This window comes from Heloderma suspectum, chromosome 1 (assembly GCF_057233095.1).
Source record: "Heloderma suspectum isolate Gila_16-S chromosome 1, 16-S_ref, whole genome shotgun sequence".
Lineage (NCBI taxonomy): Eukaryota > Metazoa > Chordata > Lepidosauria > Squamata > Helodermatidae > Heloderma > Heloderma suspectum.
Genome location: NC_139458.1, coordinates 123,755,756 through 123,777,256, shown reverse-complemented (window position 1 = coordinate 123,777,256; position 21,501 = coordinate 123,755,756). Strand labels below are relative to the sequence as shown.

Genomic DNA, 21,501 nt, shown 5'->3' with positions numbered 1-21,501 from the left:
GGATGCTACCTCCCCCACCCCCTTCTTCTCTAACCCTGGTCAGGGAGACCCCAGAGCGATGAGCTAGTTATCTGCCTGGAGTTAGGTAGTGACCAACTGAGGCCTCTGAACCAAGAGCAGGCAGAATGCTTTCCTTATACTTCCCCACGGGTGTAAATAAGTAAACCCCAGTAGCGGAACCAAGTGGCTGGGCCAGTGGGCAGAGAGAGGCCTCTCTTGAACTTGCCAGAAGCTCACATTCAGACTTCAGGCCCAAATTGAAAGGGATGTTTATTAGAGGCATAAAATAAGAGACAAAAAGGGGAAAGCAGACCGGGTACCTGAAAATAATCAAAGTAAAAAGCTTGCTAACTTATGCTAAACTTGTTGAGGTAAAACACCTGGAGGAGCTGATCAGAAGGACAGAGTGACCAGTGATGACCAGGGTGTCAGCCAGAGTGACAAAAGGAATAAAGACCCATATTCCATTTTTATTATGCTTGGCTGGGGGGCGTGGGAGCAGCAGGGCGGCTGCCCAACATGTTTCGCTTATCAGAGGAGGGGCACATGAACAGGAAGGCCTTCTTTTTACCCTTTTAGGGGCTAGGAGGTGAACTAGCAAAGTGCTAATGAACTAGGTTAAGGCTTTAGCTAGCTCTGGTAGACTTGATACAACAGGAGGTTTCCTATTTTGTGTATTTAGAAGCCCCAGGAAAAATGTGTGTTATTCCAACTGGGGTATCCTGGCTGAAAATGTTTGTAGCTCTGGGGAAATGGAAGCTCACTGTCACAGGCTGTCTCTACATGAGGCATTTATAGTGCACTCACGATTGGTCACTCACGGAAGTTTGCTGGTCATTAACATGACATCGTCAACCTCCAGGGTACATCTAGCTGTATTTGATCTTTATTCCACTAAAGAAAGAAAAAACCTGAGATAATCCACTATGTAAATGTAAATCCACTTTAATGGCTGTGTGTAAATGTGTGGTTCCCACTATATCCACAGCCTGGGAAGAAGAAGCCATTGAGAAAAGCAGGAAAATCACAATTGCTCCCTCCCACCCCGCGCTCCCCCAGCATGTCTGCCTGTTGACCTGGGCTGGGAGGAGAGTTTTCTTGGCTGGACTAGGAGAGGTTCAAAGCAAGCCCAGAGCTGGCTGGGGGAGGAGGAAGACAGTGACTCACCATGCAAATGGCTGACAGCAACAAAGCTACCACCCCCACCCCCACGCTGCTTTGCAAAGAGAGAGCTCAAGTGAGAGATACTTGAATCCCTCGGGAGACCCAATGATTTACTGTTCACTCTCTGCCCTGAGGCTGCAGAGAACTTGTCTTTGTAAAGAGCTGATCTTTATCTTGCTTAGAATGCGGAAACAGATAAATTGTTTCCCCAGTAAATTGCGAAATAAACAGCCTTGTGTGATGAACCCCATAGTCACTACTACAGTTAGCTTTATCTTTGTGTGTGTGTGTGTGTGTGTGTGTGTATATATATATATATACCTATGTCAGTGTGCTTATTTGTCTTTTATGCCAGTGGTTCTTACCCTCTTAGATGTCCTATGGGGGGGGGGATACAGTTTGCAGGAGGGAAAGCAAAGTTTCAGGCAGAGTTTCAGGATCCTGTATCAGGCAGAGGCACATGCACTTCTCTCCCAACCAAGGTTTAGCATTGCAGCCACCAAAACTGCTATGTTGACCACTGAAGCTGCAGAGAGGTAGGGAACATAAAGGAGCGGATGGATGGATGGATGGATGGATAGATAGATAGATAGATAGATAGAATTTAATTTTACATTAATAAGAAAAGGATGTAACATCCAATCACATCAAACATCACACAATAATCACACATGAGAGCTTTTGATCATAGCAGCTCCTCTTTCTTCTGCCTTCTTCTTGGACTGCCTGGTTTTATGAGGGACTGTGATAGTTCTAGGGATGTACGAATCCCTTACCTTGTTCCGGGTGGGGGCGTCTGCAGTGGGGGAGAGGCGATCCGTCACTCACCCCAGAATCATCCCCGGCTGGCTCCACTCCGCGGTGAGTCCACACAGCTGCCAGCCGGGGTCGGCCGCTGCCTGACTTCTGGCTGCGGCTGGTCTTCGGACACAAATGGCGTCCAGCACAGCGGACACCATTTGCGTCCCCTGCCTTTTGCCGTGATAGGCTACGTAAGTATTTATGTAGCCTATCACGGCAAAAGGCAGGGACACAAATGGCATCCGCTACGCCATTTGCGCCCCTGCTCTTTGCTGTAATAGGCTACGTAAATCTACATAAATCTTTACGTAGCCTATCACGGCAAAAGGCAGGGACGCAAATGGAGTCCACTACGCTAGGCGCCATTTGCGTCCAAAGAGAAGCAGCGGCGGATGGCGGAGGGTAGCTGGATGGACCGGACTGCTGACGACCAGGTAGGGTCTGTCCCGGGAGGATTCCGCAGGGTGGCGGGGGGTAGTCCATTCCGCCACGGACTCCAGGGGCATTAGAAAGGATTAGAAGGGAACTATCTAGGGATGGCAGAGAAATCCGGCATGGACTCCGATGAGGCCGGATTCTTTAGAATCCGGCCTCATTGGAGTCCGTGGCGGATTTCTCCGCCATCCCTAGATAGTTCCCTTCTAATGCCAGTGCTGGGCTACTGCCCTTGTCCACATATAACATACATCTGTGGTGTGCTGAAACAACCTAGGATTATTAACCATGGTTTGAAGTTAGCTTGTTTAACGGTAGTTAACACTAACTACTCTTTGGGCGCAATCCTATGGGGATAGTCAGCTGCCTCTGAACTCGGAGGCGGCTTACAACCCAATGCAGAGCACGGAGGGGATCATCTCTTCCATGCTCCAGCCACCCTGCATTTGCAGCTAGACTGCTGATTTCAGCTAACTGGGGAGCTTCAGAGCTGGGAGGGGGGAGGCTGGACAACGCATAGGAGGCATTGTAATGGCACTTTCGCAGTCCCCTCCCCTCCCCGCCCCTGGGAACGCCCCCTTTGTGACCACTCTGCGCTGCTCTTCTGAGTGCGGAGTCAGGGACAAACTGTGCCTCTTAGGTGGAGGCGGGGGTGGGGACAGGGAGCTGGATTTCTGGGAACTCCGAGCTCAGTTTCCAGAAACCAAAAAATCCTATGGCCGTCTAGATGCTGAATTACACCCTTTGTTGCATAACAAACCAGGGTTGGTTGAAAATGGAAGCAAATGATTCCAGACTCCTCATGGCTGTACCAGACGAGGAGGAGGAGGAGATTTTTACAGAATGAATGCTTATTTTTGTAGTATAATAAATGGTGAAATGTATATATTCCATGGGTGCTGAGAGATAAAATAGAATGTTTTCTTTGATAAATGTGATGTCTATCATCAAAAATATTGCCATTTGCTAACAGTAATATTTTGTCCAGTTAGTCTATCTTCATATCGACCACTTTTCTACTTTCTTCCCAACCCTGGAAGTACGGAGGGGATTGGTTCCCCTGCATACCATCAAAATCTGCTCTGGAGTGTTGAGGGACGCACTAGAGCAGATTAAAGGAAGGCGCAGTGGGGTGGAGAGGAAAAGAGTCCTTTTCTTGCACAATGTTGGATTCCACCTGGAATCTACAATGTTGCATTTGCTAACGATTCAGCAAGATGACTTGTCAGCATGGCTGATTTGTTGCAACACAAACATAGAATTTTACAATTTAAAAAGCCAATGTGGAAACTGTAACGTACAAACTATAAATTACAAGTGAGGCTCTGCAACAAAACGTTGCAGAGTGAAGTGCTGCTGTTCAAGATTCCAACCGCTCCATTCCATTTCCCCTTCTCACAATTTTCCTCCCCACCCCATCAGTCAGTTGGTTCTGACTGGTTTTGTGTGTGGGGTGTATATGGACATACTGGTGCCTGATCTCATCTACATTACATTATAATATTTGTCTTCTCCATTTTTTGATGTTAGGTCATTTTTTTTATTAGCGGGGCTGTTGAAGAAAGATGTAGCAAAAGGACTCCAAGATAAGAGAGAAGGGTTGAATATGGAGACAGGGAGGAGAAAGATGAACCCCTTGAATTTGCTGCCTCTCGGCCCCCCTCTGCCTCACATACATACACCAGTATAAACCATTGTTCAGGTTGGCTGCCACCAGATATGCTGGAATAGGAAACCTTTGAGGGAATTTTCCCTCAGTGTTTTTCTTCTAAGGTTCCTCTCTGTCTTCTTACTTCTGGACTAAAGCTAGAAGCCAGCTGCAGTCCATTTATTGACAATCATGTTACATTGCCAAATACTGATAATGGGGCAAATGAAAGGGAGAAACGAATAGGTTTGTGGGAGTTTTTACCCCACGTTCCTCCTTTCTTACCAACATTATTTATATCTTGCAAATCCTACTGGCATTTTGTTTATTGAGCCACCCTATAGCAAATGGTAGGGGGGAAACATCCTGCTATTCTTTACGATTCCATTGGAAGTGAGGTGTCCCTGAATGTGTCTCTTAAGTTTATTTAATGCTTTTCAACCTCATTCCTGATAAAGAAGCCAATAGAACCCTTCCTGTTTCTGACATTTTACTCAGATAACTGCTTGAGCGGCCTGCGCCAGGAGCATCTTGATAGTTTTTACAGCCCTTTCCCCAAGGAGTCTGAAAGGTTCATTTTGGTTTGAAATGATAGCCAAATATCATTCTCAAGTCAATATTGACGAGAACTAAAAGGATAGGTTGAATTGACTGCCTATTAATGGAAAATAAAACTGCACCAAGGCTTTTATTATTATAAAAAAAAAACAGGGCCTGCCAATTAACGTGAATAAGAAAGACAGCTCTTTTAAGAGAAGTGCGGGGCCATTTTCCAGGTGAAATATACATGAATGCATAATGTCTCTCTTAACTTCAAAAGAATTTGATCAGGCCCTTTAAACATTCCTGCCCAGCCTTATTCTTCACCTCATTTTAGGATCTTAGTTTCTGCTTTAGAGCCTTTATTTACAATGTTTTCCAGATCCCATTCCATTGTGATGTCAGCTCATTTTCCTATAAATTCTTGTCATTCTCTGCCTTCATATTATCATTTTGAACGTTGCATTGTACGCATGTATTTTAAGATCTGTATTTTAATATGTATGCAAATGTGACTTAATCATGAATGTACATACACCTATTTTACTTTAGAGGTAAAATCCCTGAAAATTAGTCCTAGAATGCATTCCTACATGCATCCCCTGTACTCAGCCATTGCAACATTAAATGCTGATTTGCATATATAAAATTACCATGACAGATAAACATCAGAAGAGCCCCAAAGGATTAGTCCAACATCCAGTTTCCAACATTAGCTAATCAGATGCTTCCAGGAAGCCCAAAAGGAGGACATGAAGGAAGCTTTGTCAAAAGCTTTTTGGAAGGTCAAGCACACAATGTCTACAGCAGACTTCCCCAAACTGTTGCCTTCCAGGTGTCTTAGACTTCAGCTCCCAGGATTCCTGACCATTGGCCATGCTGATTGGGGCTGATGGGAACTGAAGTCCAAAACATCTGAAGGGCATCAGAATCGAGAAGGCTGGTCTACAAGATCACCCTGATCCACATATTAGTTGATGCTCACAAAAAACTCCAGAAGGTTGGTGAAGCAGGACTTCCCTTTGCAGAATCCATGCTGATTTTTCAGTATGCTTAATCATTTCGCCTTTCATAATGATTTCCAGCAATTTACTTGGAACAGACTGTCTATAATTTCTTGGACTCTCCCCTCCGCCCCCATCCTTTAAAAAAAAATGTTGTTTATAGGCTAATTTTCCAATCTTTCAGATAACATTCAGGATTAAGTCCAGGGCCGTGTTTCCATGACAACAGAAGGAGAAGCTAATGGAGGAGTACAGGAGTTTTCAAAAGGAACCAGCTTTGCAATAAGCAGGGTTCCACGAGCAAAATCTCCAGACCAGTAAAAATTGCTTCACAGAACATACTTTCAGGTGCGGTTGGGGGTTGGAGTGAACGTCATCTGACTGGCAGGGGCTGCTCAACCAACAAGAGAGTCTCCCCCCCGCTGCCTTCTCCTTTCCCCTGATGGTCCAGATGCACCTGCATTTCAGGAGCAAGTCTCACTGAGCACAATGGGAGTTACTTCTGAGTAGACACACATATGCTTGTGCTGGAAAAGAGGTGGTGGTGGGGAGAACACAGAGACAGAAACCAGCCTCGATTTTAACCCACAGGACCTCATTGACCACAATGGGAGTTACTTCTGAGGAGATAATAATGGGTTTGTTGTGGGAAAGAGAGCAGTAAACACAAAGACAGAAACCAGCCCCCATTGTAACACACAGGATATCTATAAGGAAGCTGTGAACTGGAGCCTCAAGATCGCACTTAAGGAATTGGGCTTTAATGTGTGCCATTTCAATTGAGGGGGAATCTCTGTAAGTTCTGATGTGGGCATTCAAAAGCAAACCTCATTCAGCACAATGGGAGTTACTTCTGAGGAGACACTAATGGCTTTGTTGTGGGAATTAGACAGAAACCAGCCCCCATTTTATCACACAGGATCTCTACAAGGAAGCTGTGCAGTAGTTACTTCCTAAGACAATGAATCAGAGCTTCGAGATCTCGCTTAATCGCACTTAAGGAATTGGGCTTTAAAATGTGCCCTGTCAGTTGAGGGACTTCTCTGTGATTTCTGTGGTCATTAAGAGGGCAAGCCTCATTCAGCACAATGGGAGGAAACACCCCTTGACTGGGGTCACAGTGAAAGGCACACCCCTGGGCAGGGCTAGCATACCCGAGCTAAATGTGGGGGTTGGGGCACACAGCAACTATACCGGGGAGAACCCGACTTGAGGAAAAGAATCAGCCTTTAAGCAGTCCTAGGAAATCTGGTTTTTCCCTCATAAGCTCTGGGGTGGCTGCTGGATGGCCACAATGTCATGTATCCCTAAGGACCTCGACACACAGCCGGCTCGGAGTAAATTGCTGGTGGAGACACCCTCCCTTTTGGTTGGTTCCATGGCCAACTGTTACAAGGCACATTCATTTTGGTTTTCTAGAAATGTTGTCTCTTTGTTCTAATCCAAACATGCATATACCCAACTGAGGTGTAAGTAGCTGAAGATACCCCACTACCTGCTTCCCTGATTCCTTTGTCCATCTTATGATCACCCTCACCATTTTGGTCAGGGAGGTAATAGTATGGACCTGTAGTAAACTCCATTTTTTAGGCTGGTATTTCCACCCACAGAGATTCTGTAGAGGAGTTTGCTTCTCATATGTTTTCTCCTTTATTACTCTATGTCCACTTTTGACATACAGACCTACACTTCTCCCAATACCTCTTTTCCTGACCTTTCTATGGAATTTGTATCTAAGGATAAGATACTGCACTGATTCTCTTCATTTGACTTGTTTGCACTTTTCCTAATCTGTGGTACACATTTTATTTTAGTCCTTTTGCATGATTCAATTGCTTTAGGGTGCAATCCTATGCATTTTTAGACAGAAAAAAGGCCTACAACTCCCAGCATGCCCTAGCCAACCATGCTGGCTGGGAAATGCTAGGAGTTGTAGGACTTTTTTCTGTCGAAACATGCATAAGATTGTGCCTTTAAAGGATTACAGAAAGCATAAAAAAGGAACAAGACACTCCTATAACTATGCACAACAGGAAACCCCAAATACATCTTTACAATAATGGGAAAGAGTTACCAATCATTCTACTTCATCTGTTATTACAATTCAGTTTTACATTTCCAGTTATTCTCAATGTTATTGCCATTTCATGCACCCCTTGTTGTATCCGCATTGCTTCTGTAAGTTTACTACATATAGCTAAAATCCACAATTTGATGTACCCTAAATTCTGAGGATGAGAATGGGAGTTCCCAGGTTTTGGCAGACACAATGTTTATGCTGTGGTACACATTTTATCTGAGCTTCTAGAAGAGTGATTTTAAATACCTTCCTCTTCTTCATACAAAAGGATGCTGAGGTCAAGAGCTCCAGTGAGTCTGGTTCTTTTCTTTTGAATAACATCAATAGAGTGCCTTTTGTCAGCATCTAATTAGACTATGGAGTAGAGCAGCAAAACTGTTCTGCATCTCCTTATTCCTTCCCCAAGAACAGTTTATTGGTGATAAAGACAGCTTTGCAACAACGAGAAAATTGCACTGCCCCATCCTCCCTAAGGGACTCTCTCTTTGCTAAAGCCAGGTGTTGTAAACATAATTTTGTTATCTTGGCTGCAATCCTATGTCCACATACAAGGGAATATGTGAACTCAATGGGGCTTGCCTCTGAGCAGAAATATATAGGATTGCACTATTAGTCCACTATACCCAATAAGGAAAGTGCTCTCTAACTATAACAACAGATGAATCTTTATAAACCAACCTGGTTGCAGAGCTGGAGAAGTCAGCTTTGGCTGAGCTCAAACTTATATTTAATAAATGTGCAGAAAGCATGAGGTGAATTGTGGGGGGGGGGCATCCTGTGTCTGATTTTTTTTTTAATTTAGATTTTTCTTTATTGCATTAGCCACAGGCAATCAGTGTGAAAATAAATCTTATAAATCAATACAAGAGAGACCACAAACCAAGTAACGCCACAGCCTTATAGCTCTGATGAACACAATTCATTATTCCAGTTCTCATTATAGTCTGTCACATATGACAATACTCACTGGTGAACTTATTTAACCATCAGAGTTTAACAGGAAAAGAAGATAAGCACAATTTGCCCTCATGGTTAATTCTGATGTTCCCCACTCTCAGTCAGTCTTTCCTTCTTTGTTTTCTGCTATGTTTTCAGCCTAATTAGATTGTGAGCTTTGTAGACAAGGAAATGTGCATCCTGTGATCTGTAATATACCATGAACCTTGTCACGTTGGCTTGGATCCACACCTAGGGTGCCATCCTATGCATGTTTAGGGAGAAAAAAGTCCTACAACTCACAGATGTAACTGCTTACATCTTTCTTGTCATGTTCGAAGTGGCTCTCAGATGCCATTACTTATAAAACAAAACACTTTTGTTGCAGAAAACCCAGAAGATGTATAGCTCTGCTCTACTGGGAAGAGCAAGTAGTACAGGGTGGTGTCTGCATGAGCGATTTACTCTGAAGTGGCTGCATTTGGAGGTCTTTAGGGATGTATGACGTTGTGACCATCCAGCAGCCACCCTGGAGCTTATCAGAGAAACACCAAATTCTTGAGACTGCGTGAAGTCCAATTCCTCTCCTTAAGTCGGGTTCTCCCTGGTATAGTTGTTGTATGCCCCAACCCCTGCATTTAGCTCGGGTATGCTAGCCCTGCCCAGGGGTGTGCTTTTCAACATGAACCCAGTCAAGGAGCATTTCCTGTATCCCGCCCGTGTTTCCAGGCACAAACCAAGTAGTGTCTACTCAGAAGTAACTCCCATTGTGCTCAATGAGGCTTGTCCCCTGAATGTGCACTTCAGAATTTACAGAGATCCCCCTCAATTGAAAGAGCACATTTTAAAGCACTAGTTCCCTAAAGGGTGTAAAGCGCTTTGCCAAGCTGCAATCCTCCATTGTTTGGTTTATTGCTTTTGGAAGTAACTAATTCACACCTTCGCCACAGCAATCCTGCACACAATCAGATTAGAAAGTAGGGATGTTGGAGAATTCCGCCACAGACTCCAGTGAGGCTGGATTCTTTAGAATCCGGCCCCCCAGAGTCCGTGGCGGAACGGGACAATCCCCACCACCACCTTGCAGAATCCCCCCGGGATGGAGCCTACCTGGCGGCCGCTCTGGCAGCAGCTCCATAGCGGCTGACATTTGCGTCTTTGCGGAGGCTATGATAGGCTACGTAAGTATCTACGTAGCCTATCACGGCAAAAGGCAGGAATGCAAATGGCAGCCGCTACGCCATTTGTGTCCCTGCCTTTTGCTGTGATAGGCTACGTAAATACATACGTAGCCTATCACGGCCTCCGCAGGGATGCAAATGGCAGCCGCTACGCCATTTGCGTCCTTGTGGAGGCTGTGATAGGCTACATAAGTATCTACATAGCCTATCACGGCAAAAGGCAGGGACGCAAATGGCGTAGTGGCCACCATTTGCATTCCTGCCTTTTGCCGTGATAGGCTACGTAGATACTTACGTAGCCTATCACGGCCTCCGCAAGGACGCAAATGGTGGCCCAGCTGGCGGCTCTGCGGAATCACCACAGAGCGGAACCAGCTGGGGAGGATTCCAGGGGGAGGGACATAGTGCCTCCCCCCCACCGCAGATGCTCTTCAGCAGAGCAAGGTAAGGGATTCGTACATCCCTATTAGAAAGGGGACTGGTTTCTTCTGCGTGTCTTTCCCAGCACAAACTTAAGTCTGTCTCCTTGGAAGGAACTCTCCTTGGTCAATGAGGCTTGTTCCCTGAATGCACACATTGGAAGTAACTAATTCATACCTTTGTTCCTGGCAACATCCGGTTAGAAAGGGGCTGGTTTCCCAGTATTTCCCATGCGTGCTTTTCCCAGCACATACCAATTAGTGCCTACTCAGAAGTAACTCCCATTGAACTTAATGAGTCTTGTAATTAAGAAGAAGAAAGGGGAAAGAGCCTGTGGTAGGGGGAGCCTCTCTTGTTGTTGAGCAGCCCCTGCCAGTCAGATGACGTTCGCTCCAACCCTCCCACACTACCTGGAAGTATATTCTGTGAAGTGACTTATAATGGTGTGATGCATTTGCTCATGGAGCCCAGCCTGGACAAAAACCAGCTCCTTGAAAAATGTGGGTAAGCCACTCCTTCCTTCTCCTTCTGTTGTTGTGGAGGACACCCCCCCCCTCCCCAGGAGTCATAAAGAGATAAACTGAGGAGTCTGGACTGATTAAGGGAAAGGGCTTCATTACTAGATTCTGGCTGTTTAGGTCTGTGCCATGGAAGTGACTTTTTAAAATAATCTTTCAACCATCACTTTCAAGCAGGGACATCTCATGCATTCTTTAATTATTCCTGAAGTGATGCTACACAGTCTCACAAAATGGTTTGGTATTAAAACAAAGATTTTAGAATCTCTGTAAAGTAAATCGAATGTCTTGCATTTCTTTTAATGGCCTTTTGATCAGATACTTATTGGGCCACTCCTCAGTTCTAACGCAATGCTATTGGATAGTTTCCACCAACTGGCTGCACTAACTAAGATGAAAATAATAATGCATCCCAATCTCACCCTCACCCACCCTATTTCTGGTATGTTTATACTGCCTTTATGTTAACAGAATGTTCTGTCCTATAGTTTATTTTATTATTTAATATGTGTTAGTTGCCTCTCTATTAAAATATTCAAGGTAATAATCAAAATCAATTGAAAAGCATACAAATAGAAAAGCATACAAATGAAACAAGATGTGTAAAAATAGTTTCAACCAATAAAAGTCAATGACTGTGTAATCCTCCACCACCCAACACCATCTTAGAATGCCTAAGAAAACAAACAAGTTTTTTTATATTTATATTTATATGTATATGTATATTTATATGTATGTATGTATGTATGTTTGTTGCCTAAAACTGAGCAACAAGATGACTTCCCATACTGGGAGTTTCATTACTGCCACCACTGGGAAGTTTGTCCATCTCCTGTCAGGAATATGGTAGGACCTCTGTTCAAGCTAGTGGCCACTCTACAATTGAAGATGGTTCTCACGCACACGTGCATGCACACACTAATTGTAAATGAATGGTTGTTGGTATGCCTGGGGGAAGAAACAACTTTGCTGAGGAATATCAGTATGGCTTCAGCAAAGCAAACTCTACCTTACTTAACATAATGTTTAGGAATTCTTTGAGAATGTCAACAAGTATGTGGATAGGGGTGATCTGGAAGACATCTATATAGTTGGGTTTCCAAAAAACTTTCAACAGTCCCCCACCAAAGGCTACAGCATCCATATAGGGCCAAACTACACGTCAGGATGGAGAACCATGAATGCATATCTGTTTCTTGATGATTATATTTTTCAAATCACAACCTTTGGGGTGGGTGGGAGCTCAGGCTGATTCTGTGGCACAGCTAGAGGGGAGTTAAGCCTTTCCCCTCACACAGTTTTCTCAACTTAAAGCAACCTCTGGAAACAGCTATTAGCCATGGATGGGGAAACAAATAGGCATTATTTTTGTGCCTAAACATTTTCCTTTTCACAACTAATAGCCATTTCAGGCAGGGGATTTGGGTTGGGGAATCAGTGCAGAGGCAAAGGGCTAGCTCTCTTCCCTATATCACAGCCTCAGTCCAAACTGCCCCCACCCCGCAAGCTGCTTATATAAAAGGAAAAAGACCAGTCATGGAACAATGTTGAGTTTGTCCCTTTGTAGCTGTGGGGAAAGAGGATGGGTCCTCTTAGAGTTGGTAACTGGTTAAACAACAGGGCAGAGTAAACAAACAGTTCTTGAAATGGAGTGAAGGAAAAACGTGGGATTCCCCAAGAATCTGTATTGGGACCAGTGCTATTTAATTTGTTTATGCGTGATCAGGGGTCAGCAGAGAGGGGCACAAGGTTGCAGAGGACATCAAATTATTCAAGATATTGAAAACCCAACCCAGTGTGGAAAGGGTAAAGCACTTGGGGCTTTTTAATTTAGAAGGAAAGATGAATGGGAGAGAACATGTTAAAGGTTTATAAAACGTATGCATGGTTTGGAGAAAGTGAAGAGAATGTAGTTTTGCACCTTCTCTCATAATAGTGTACTTTGGGATCACCCAGTGAAATTGATTGGCAGTGGGGGGGGGGTGTTTCCACACAATGTGCAATTCATATAGTGAATATATGGTGATGGCTATTAGCTTAGATGGCTAAAGAGATATTAGACCAACCTTCCCCAACCTGGTGCCTTCCAGTTGTGTTGGACTGCAACTCCCATCAGTCCCGCACAACTGGAGGGCACCAGGTTGGGGAAGGGTGAATTAGACAAATTCCTGCAGGATAGTCTATAAATATTAGCCATGCTAGAGCTTCCCACTTCAGAGGCTGCTGACCATCCCCAATTTGACTGTTGTCAAGTGCTGCAGCAACTGCCCCAGGACAACTTACAGTGGCAATTCAATATAACATGATGATTTTTAAAAACATCAACATAGCAGTCTGCCCTTGTTCTTCTAAATAACAATGATTTGCTGACATTGTTGGCGCAGTAAACCCAATGCTCGTTCTTATACTACAGTCTGGTTCCCAGTGGCAGCTTTTTATTATTATTATTGCATCTGGCTTTTGTTTCTTGCCTCATTTTCCATCTGACCTTTTATTCGCATATGGCCAATTTCCCCGGCATCCTAACAACACCTGCTGCGTTACTGATTGTATTGCCTGTTACCATCAAATCCACTCTGGGAAGATTATTGGTATACCACATGTTAAGGACCAACAGATCAGTCAGTGAGAATGCATTTGTCAGCTGTTCACTCACACAGATGTGGATTAAGCCATACACATGCTGAGAAAATTCTCTTTGTCTCAACCATTATTATTATGGAGTTACTAGTACAAAAGTTAAAATGTCCCTTGACAATAAAATGGCTTCCTAGATCCTATTAATTCTTATTCCCCTTTGACTCACCTGGAACTCCCTTAACGTGATACATGAAAATAACTCCTGATAAAAGTGATTAGGGTCAAGGTAAAATAATCTCACTTCTGTCTCAGATTTTTTTCCAGAAAATGAAGAGGTAGGATTTCTTTAATGGTGGGTCCCTCTAAAGCTCAGAATCTCAGGCGCAGGGGCCAAATCTAGACCTCCTGGGTCCCAGTCCAGCATTCTGGGATTCCCATATGGCTACGCCCCTTCCCCTGACCCCCTTTACCCCAACTGATCCTTTAGTGGCTTCCCAGCTTTTATGCAGTTTTTTCCCCATTCTAAAAGGCTGAGATGCTTCTCCTGAGGCTGAATGACTGGCAATGAGAAAATTTTAAACTAAAAATATGCAGATATTTTTGGCCGGGCACCCTTTGGCCCTGCCTACCACTGGAATGCAGCCCCCAGAGCTTCTCATAACATGAAATTCAGTCCTTTGGCTGATAGAGTTTCAACACCCCTGCTATAAAGGGTAGAGCCCAGGGTGAGCATGATCCCTTCCAGGGATGGGCTCAGACCGGCAAGCAACAGTAAGGCAGGCAGAAGAGAAGCCGTGGGAAAAGATGGCAGGTAGAGTCCAAAGCAGGGCTTCACATGGCTCCACTACATTCAGATCTCTCCTGCCTGTCCCTGCTGATGTACACCGCAGGTAACAGCAAGCTCAAGCAGCCCAGGCCTTCCAGCAGGATGTACGCTGCTGTGATTGTACAAAGAAGCACCTGCATTGATAAGATACCTGCTTTGCTGGCTCCTCACCCATTCATTTAGCATACAAGTGTCAAACCAAGAACACAGGAGGCTAATGTATCTATGTGTACCATGGCATGAATCTGGTCAGGAATGCAGACTAATTGTTTGGACCCAAGAGCTGGAGAGTGTGGTTTTCTGAATATATCTTAAGGGATATATATCCTGCAATGGAATAAGTCCAGTTTCCCCCTGCTGATACATGCCTGCTGGGGTTTAGTCCCACTTGGTGTGGCTGTTCCATCTTTCTGTGTGTATGTTGGAGTATGGGGAAGTCTGCATAACCTGCTCTACTTTGCTACCAAAAGGCTGTGTTTCCATATCTTATTTTTAATGAAAGGGAAGTTATTTATCAACCTATCTGTCTCTGCTGAGCGCTGACCTGAGAGCAGAACCTAAGAGGGCATGGAAGCCCAAGTAAGTACTCCATCTCTGGAACCCACAGGCAAAGGGGAAACATTATAGAGAGGAAATGAAACTGATTATATAAGAGGGCATTATCCATCATTGGTGTCTAGGAGCTAACTGGCCCCTCGCTCACCTGTATGAGGCTTTCAAGCCCAAGCACAGACAGGTCTCTGGAAGGTGGGCAGGCCAAAGGACAAACAAACAGATAAAGGCTGGGTGAAGGCCAGTAGTCTGGAGTGCAGAGGGAAAAGCCTTCTCCACCACTGAGTTGCTCTAAGTAAGTATGTCACCAAGCCAGAGGGTCTTTATAGTGGCACCAGATTCGCCCTCCAGTATCACCTAACTTTCCATGCCAGGAGGACTATATTATGTGAGTTTCCCAGCAAGAATCTCTGGCTGGCAGCCCAGTAATGTAGGTAACAGGGAATCATGGTGGTGTAACCAGTGCCAGATCTGCACTGATTTTGAGCCCTGAAGTACCAGATGCCCTGATGCAACCAACCTCCATCTGAAGCCGACTAAGTTCTCCATGGCATAGGGCTCCTTTACAGGGACTATGGACTGCAGCAGCACTTCAAAAGTATAATGGAACAGTAGGGGAGGTACACATAACTCATGTGCTCACCCACCATGTGAGGTGGTCATGGGGTCACTGGCTAGCCACAGCCTGCCCCCCACCAGCTGTGTGCTCAGCTGCAGTGAGAATGGGCCCGATGCACAGACAGATGACATGTTCTTCCCCCTCACATGAAGGAGCCCTACGCATCTACATCTGTGTGCATGTAGGGCCTGTTCTCGCTGCAGCTGAATGTGTGCGGCTAGCCAGTGTGGTCTTGCACCCTTTTACATGAGAGGTGGTTGTGTGTACCACCATCACCCCAGCATTGCAATGATGCAGATTACGAGCAGACGTACGTGCTACATGCACACGTGTGTAACAACAGCCCAACATATGGGGGGCAGGCAGTTCTCTCTCCCAACTGTCTCAGAAATATCAGAGATGAATGGCAGGAGATGGCTGCTTAACCCTTTCCCACCTGCTGCTGCTTCTCTTCACATTCCCCACCCTCTCGAGTCTCTTTTCACCCTGTGAGGGTTCGTGAGGGTAAATATGCCTGGAATTCACAGGGGTGCAATTTGGAACAGAGATGTGGTGGGCAGGGAAAGGGTTGCACTTCGGCACACCCCTCTGCTCAAAATGGCCCTCTCCCAAAACTACTTTCTCTGGGAAAACAGCTGCTTTTAGTACATGCCTATGTGTATAATGTAGTTCCATGTTAATTCCCTGCAGTGCAATAAATCTGTGGGTCCCTTTTCTTTATTTCATTCTGATTTTCTAAATCAGCCTTCCCTAACCTGGTGCCCTCCACATGTTTTGGACTAGTGGACTCCCATCAGCCCCAGCCAGCATGTCCAATGGTCAGGAATCCTGGGAGTTGGAGTCCAAAGTATTTGGAGAGCACCAGGTTGGGGAAGGTTCTTCTAAGTCATCCCTTTAATGCCTGGGTGGGAGTGCAGGGATGGCACTGTCATTTGAACAGCTGGGCTTGGGCCAAGAAGCCTCCTGCATTCAGTAACAATGCTTCATGTGAATTCAGCAGGCCTCAGCTAACACCCTTACTGCTTCCCTCAGTTCTGTTCTCTGTATTATTGATTTTTGTGTTCTGAAAAGCTGCAATTTGCCTTCAGGCTCACACAGATCAATATCAAAGAAAAGAAAAGAAAAGAAAAGAAAAGAAAAGAAAAGAAAAGAAAAGAGAGAAGGAATAAAAGAAATGGAAATCCACCAACTCCTTGATAAAGCCAAGATCAATTGTCTTTTTCTGATGGCTAGACAATGGTTCAAATTTCCCAGAAGCTCTGGTGCTTACATTTTTCAGTAACCATTTAGGATCTGATTCATGACTTTATGAGGATGAATACAGAGGACCATTTACCACAGTAAGTTACCACAGTGTGCATCTATAACTACTGGGTAAGTTGGTTGTCTTATCACATCCTGCCAAGTGGTGGCAATTTTGTCACTTCCCTGAATTCTTGACCTAGTCAGATGTGTGGTAAACTTCTCGTCATCAAGTGGAATGACATTACAGATGACTGGCATACCAAAGGGAATATTACCTTACATCAGGTCAGCCTGTTTGTCCATCCATCTATCCTATTATCATTTGTCCCTTGCCTGACAGCAACTCACCAGTGTCTCAGGCAGAGATCTTCTATTCTACCTTCTATCCCATCCTTTTAATTGGAGATGGCAGGGATCGAACTTGTGACCTTCTGCCTGCAAATCATGTGCTCAGCCACTGAGCTATGGCCCCTGTGACTGATTGCATGTGCACCATGGTAATTTACCATTTAGTAAATGGTTACCTGTGTTCACCTTTACTCTTCCTTCACTCTAGTTCCATTCCATCAGTCTATATAACTATTATTTTCTGTCTTTCACTAAATTAAAAGCTTCCATCAGTGAAATGTGCAGGGATTCACAAAGACAGTCACTAGCTCATTAACAGCCATAACTTTATTTCTAGAGCAGCAAACTGGCAGATCTGTTTCCTTTTCCTCATTGGATGAAAATGTCACTCCAATTCAGCCTATCCTTCAGTGAACCACCACAGTAGGTCAAAAGATCTGGTGAAAGAGACAGGACATGTAATGAGCGGTTCTGATAGTGTTGGAGTAGTGGTCCAGTTAGGTACAACCAGAAGTCAGAGGTTGTGGTTGTGGAACTTGTCGGGAGGCCAAGGCACCAGTGAATGAGACAGTGGAGGCTGGTGGCTCCAGTTCTGAAACTGGAGCCCCCACTGGAATGAGAGAGGGGCCGATGCTGGGAAGCAGAAGGACCTAGCCTGCCCAGGCTTCTCAGGAATATAGTTATGGCAGGACTTGGGCTGTGAGAACTTTTGGGGAGGGAAGAAAGCATGGCAATGGCGACTATGGGAAGAAATGCTATTGTTTGTCCTTTGAATACATTGGTGGCCTTTAAAAAAAAAAATCGTTGTTACTCGTTCGAGACTTTAGATACATGGGTGACAAAAGGAAGCCAAATAGTATCAAAGACCTCAGAATTAGTATGCCCCCTCACCATACATACATTGGGACTTAGCTTTTCCATCAGGGCAAGCTTCCATACATGACTATACCAAATCTCTAAAGTAAAATCTAAAGATTTCCATCCCCCTGCTATTGTAAGTTGAGCTGCTGTTAAAAGAAAGATTATAAGTTCCCCATGTAATAATTTTGTACCGGTAACTTGGGAGAGCAGTGTGAGTACTGGAGCTTTGGGAACTAATTGTTTAGCGATAATAGAAATCTGATTAAAAATGTGATCCCCAAAATCTGACGCATGGGAGCAAAGCCAACACATGTGAAAGAAGGACCCACGTTCCGTGCATCCTCTGCAACAATTAGGGGATAAAGATAGGTTCATAAAACTCAGTTTCACTGGAGCAAGGTACAGTGGTGGCCTTTTGTATTCATTACATTGTTGAATGGTATAAATTAAACCAGCCTTCCCCAACCTGGTGCCCTCTAGATGTGTTGGACCACAACTCCCATAATTCCCAGTGAGCATCTGTAGAGCACCAGTTTGGAAAAGGCTGATTTAAGTGGGGTAACTTCAACATGATAACCCCATACCCATAATTAAGCAATTGCAATAGATATAGGTCAAGTCAATATTTATTTACAGTCAACAGACCATTAGTACATCATGTTAAATACACACATATTGATATAAATAGAAGAACACAAAATCTGAAAAACCACTAATCATACATTTAAAAGAAATAATCAGACAATCATAAGTGGTCTAGTGAGAATAGTCAGATTCAGAAATTTAGCCTCTTGCTCAGTAATTGACTTATTGCTGCCCTGGAGTAAAATAGTTGTAAGTAGGGATGGCGGAGAATTCCGCCACAGACTCCAATGAGGTTGGATTCTAAGAATCCCCCCCCCCCCCGGAGTCTGTGGCAGAACAGACCACTCACCTCTGCCACCCTGCGAAGTTTGTGCCGGCTGGAGCCTACCTGCCACCAGCTGGGTCCATGTCCGTCTGCCGCTGTCCGCTGCTGGTCTGTGGACACAAATGGCGTCCGGTGTAGCAGACACCATTTGTGTCCCTGTCCCTTCACACGATTTACGTAGCCTATCATGGCAATGAGTAGGGACGCAAATGGCGTCTGCCACGCCGGATGCCATTTGCGTCCGCAGACCGGCAGTGGGCGGATGTCCAGTGGCAGATGGACCCGGCTGGCAGCTCCACAGACTCACCGTGGAGCGGAGCCGGCTGGAGAGGATTCCAGGGGGAGGAATGGATTGCCTCCCCCCCCCCCCGTGGACCCCCAGCGGACCCGGGTGAGTGGGATTCATATATTCCTAGTTGTAAGAGATTCAAGAGAGCAGCCAGGGAGGAACTGCATAATAGGATATATTAGGTCTTTTCCAGCCCCTCAATAACAACTACAGTGGAATAGAACATGCAAGATGACTCCACCTCGAAGTTACCAGGGCAGCATCTATTATTCATTGGGGTTTTGTTGAATCTGCCATCTAATAGTTTAGCGGGGAGAGAAGTAAACCTTGCTAAAGAGAATGCCTTTCTAAATTGTTTTAGAATTTAGAATGATAGTTAACATTTAGAATGGATAGTTAACCATCCGAAGTAAGGCATTCCATCTTTATGGGGGAGGCTTGGTAGACCCAATGACTGGAAATAGGTTAACTAAGTTTTGCAGACACTTACCTCATGGAAACATTGAGAAGAACCAGCAACTTCTGTTCTACATCATGGTTAGAATCCTTTTATTCTTCTCAGAGGGATTATGGTAAGAACTCATGTTTTAACAAATACTGAAATACATTTGAAGGTTTCTGTGTATTCCCTTTCATAGCAAAGCTATGAAATCAAACCATGCTCTATTAGCTTCTGAATCAATCCTGATTTGTTTACTTGGCCAAATCTTTGTTTTGCACCAAAAGAATGCAATTCATGTCTTGAATTCCAAGTCAACGGTGAATATTCATTTCAGCTGTTTTGTCAGCAGATGTGATCAGGGTGGTGTCACAATGGCCTGTGGAAGATTATTTTAGCTCTGCAATGTTATTAGCTGCTGTCTTTTGTTTCAGTCTCCCAAGAGGGTTTTGAGCAGGGCTGTGTGTACTATGAATTACTAAATACAAGACAATTCTGTGCCCAGGCACAACCAAACTGTGCTCCAAGAAATGCTGAATTCTGCAACCTGTTTATTAACGTGCAAACTGAGCAAATTTGCACAATCTACCTGACTTTGCATAATTTATTCTGGTTTGCTAATCATGGGGGGTGAGGCAAGGAGATACAAAGGCCTTTCTCCAGCCACTGGAAATTTTATTCAGACACCTCTCTTGTTTCTGAGATTTTAGCAGGTTTCAAACATATCTTTGCAGCCCATAAGTACTCAACGTTTGCTTCTTTTTAAAAGAAATCTCTGATTCTCAGGAAACTGAATTCTGTGCCCTATATTACATTGTGAACATTTCAGTACTCCTGAATAATTATGGCACAGCCACTGTGATTATCTGCTTACGAGATCATCCCTTAAAGAATATCTGGCATCTAGAAATTGCGCTTATAGCTATGTAATCTTTGTAGGTTGAAGAAGCCATGATGGATGCATATGACTTCGTTTATGAGGATGTGAGGAGCAATTCTTCCAGCATCAGAAGACAGGAGCTACATACCATCCACAAAACGGTGACCTGCTCACATATTTTGGTCTAACCCAGTGGTGGGGAACCTTTTCCAGCTGGAGGGCCAAATTCCAATCTGGGAAAGGTCTCAGGGGCCATATTCCATCTGAGGGCAGAGCCAGTGGCAAAGTGGGTGGGGCCAAAGGCAGACTGGGTGAGGTCAAATATAATGGTTACTTTTTAAAAAGCCTCCTCAGAGGTAAGCAGGACAAGACTTCTGCATGTCTCCTCAGAAGTAAGTAGGACTGAATCACTCAGCAGCATTTCCAAATAGCATCCTAAGCACCAAGCCTCTGCATGTCTACTCACAAGTAAGCATGAGTAGCATGTTTTATTTATTTATTATTATTATTATTAAATTTATTAATCGCCCATCTGGCTGGTCACCCAGCCACTCTGGGCTATGTACAGCGTATAATGAAACAGTTTAAAACACTAAAATTCTACAATAAAAACGTTTTCTAAAATACCCTAACCCACCCCAAATGCCTGCCTGAACAACGTTTTTAATGCACGACGGAAGCTTATTAAAGAGGGGGCATGGCGGAGTTCTCTAGGGAGGGAGTTCCACAGAGTGGGGGCCACCACAGAAAAGGCCCTCTCCCTTGTCCCCACCAGTCTAGCTGTCCTGGCTGATGGGATAGAGAGAAGGCCATCCGAGGCTGATCTTGTTAAGCGGCCTGTCTGGTGTTGCTGGAGGCGCTCCTTAAGATAGGCTGGGCCAGAACCATATAGAGTTTTAAAGGTCAAAACCAACACCTTGAATTTGGCCTGGAAAACAACTGGTAACCAGTGCAACTCCTTCAGCACTGGAGTGATGTGATCTTGCCGGCGGCTGCCTTTAATCAGGCGAGCCGCCGTGTTCTGTACCAGCTGTAGCTTCTGAACCGTCTTCAAGGGTAACCCCACGTAGAGCGCATTACAGTAGTCTAACCGAGAGGAGACCAGGGCATGTACTACCGATGTCTGCTCAGAAGTAAGCAGGATAAGCCTCAAAAGTAAGTAGTCCTGAATCAGTCAGCAGCTTCCTCCCCAGGCCCCGCCTTCTCTCTCCTGTAGCAAAAAGCT

The 21,501-nt window shown here is 44.7% G+C and overlaps 1 protein-coding gene across 4 annotated transcripts in view; it reads left to right on the top strand.

The window, feature by feature from the left end:
- Positions 1–21,501, top strand: part of TSPAN32 (tetraspanin 32) — a 71,679-nt gene that overhangs the window by 28,887 nt on the left and 21,291 nt on the right. For all 4 annotated transcript variants that reach the window (XM_084855851.1, XM_084855843.1, XM_084855835.1 and 1 more), the window contains one exon: positions 20,336–20,437. In XM_084855851.1, the coding sequence (XP_084711977.1) occupies positions 20,336–20,437 (102 nt within the window). The remainder of the gene's footprint in view (positions 1–20,335; positions 20,438–21,501) is intronic.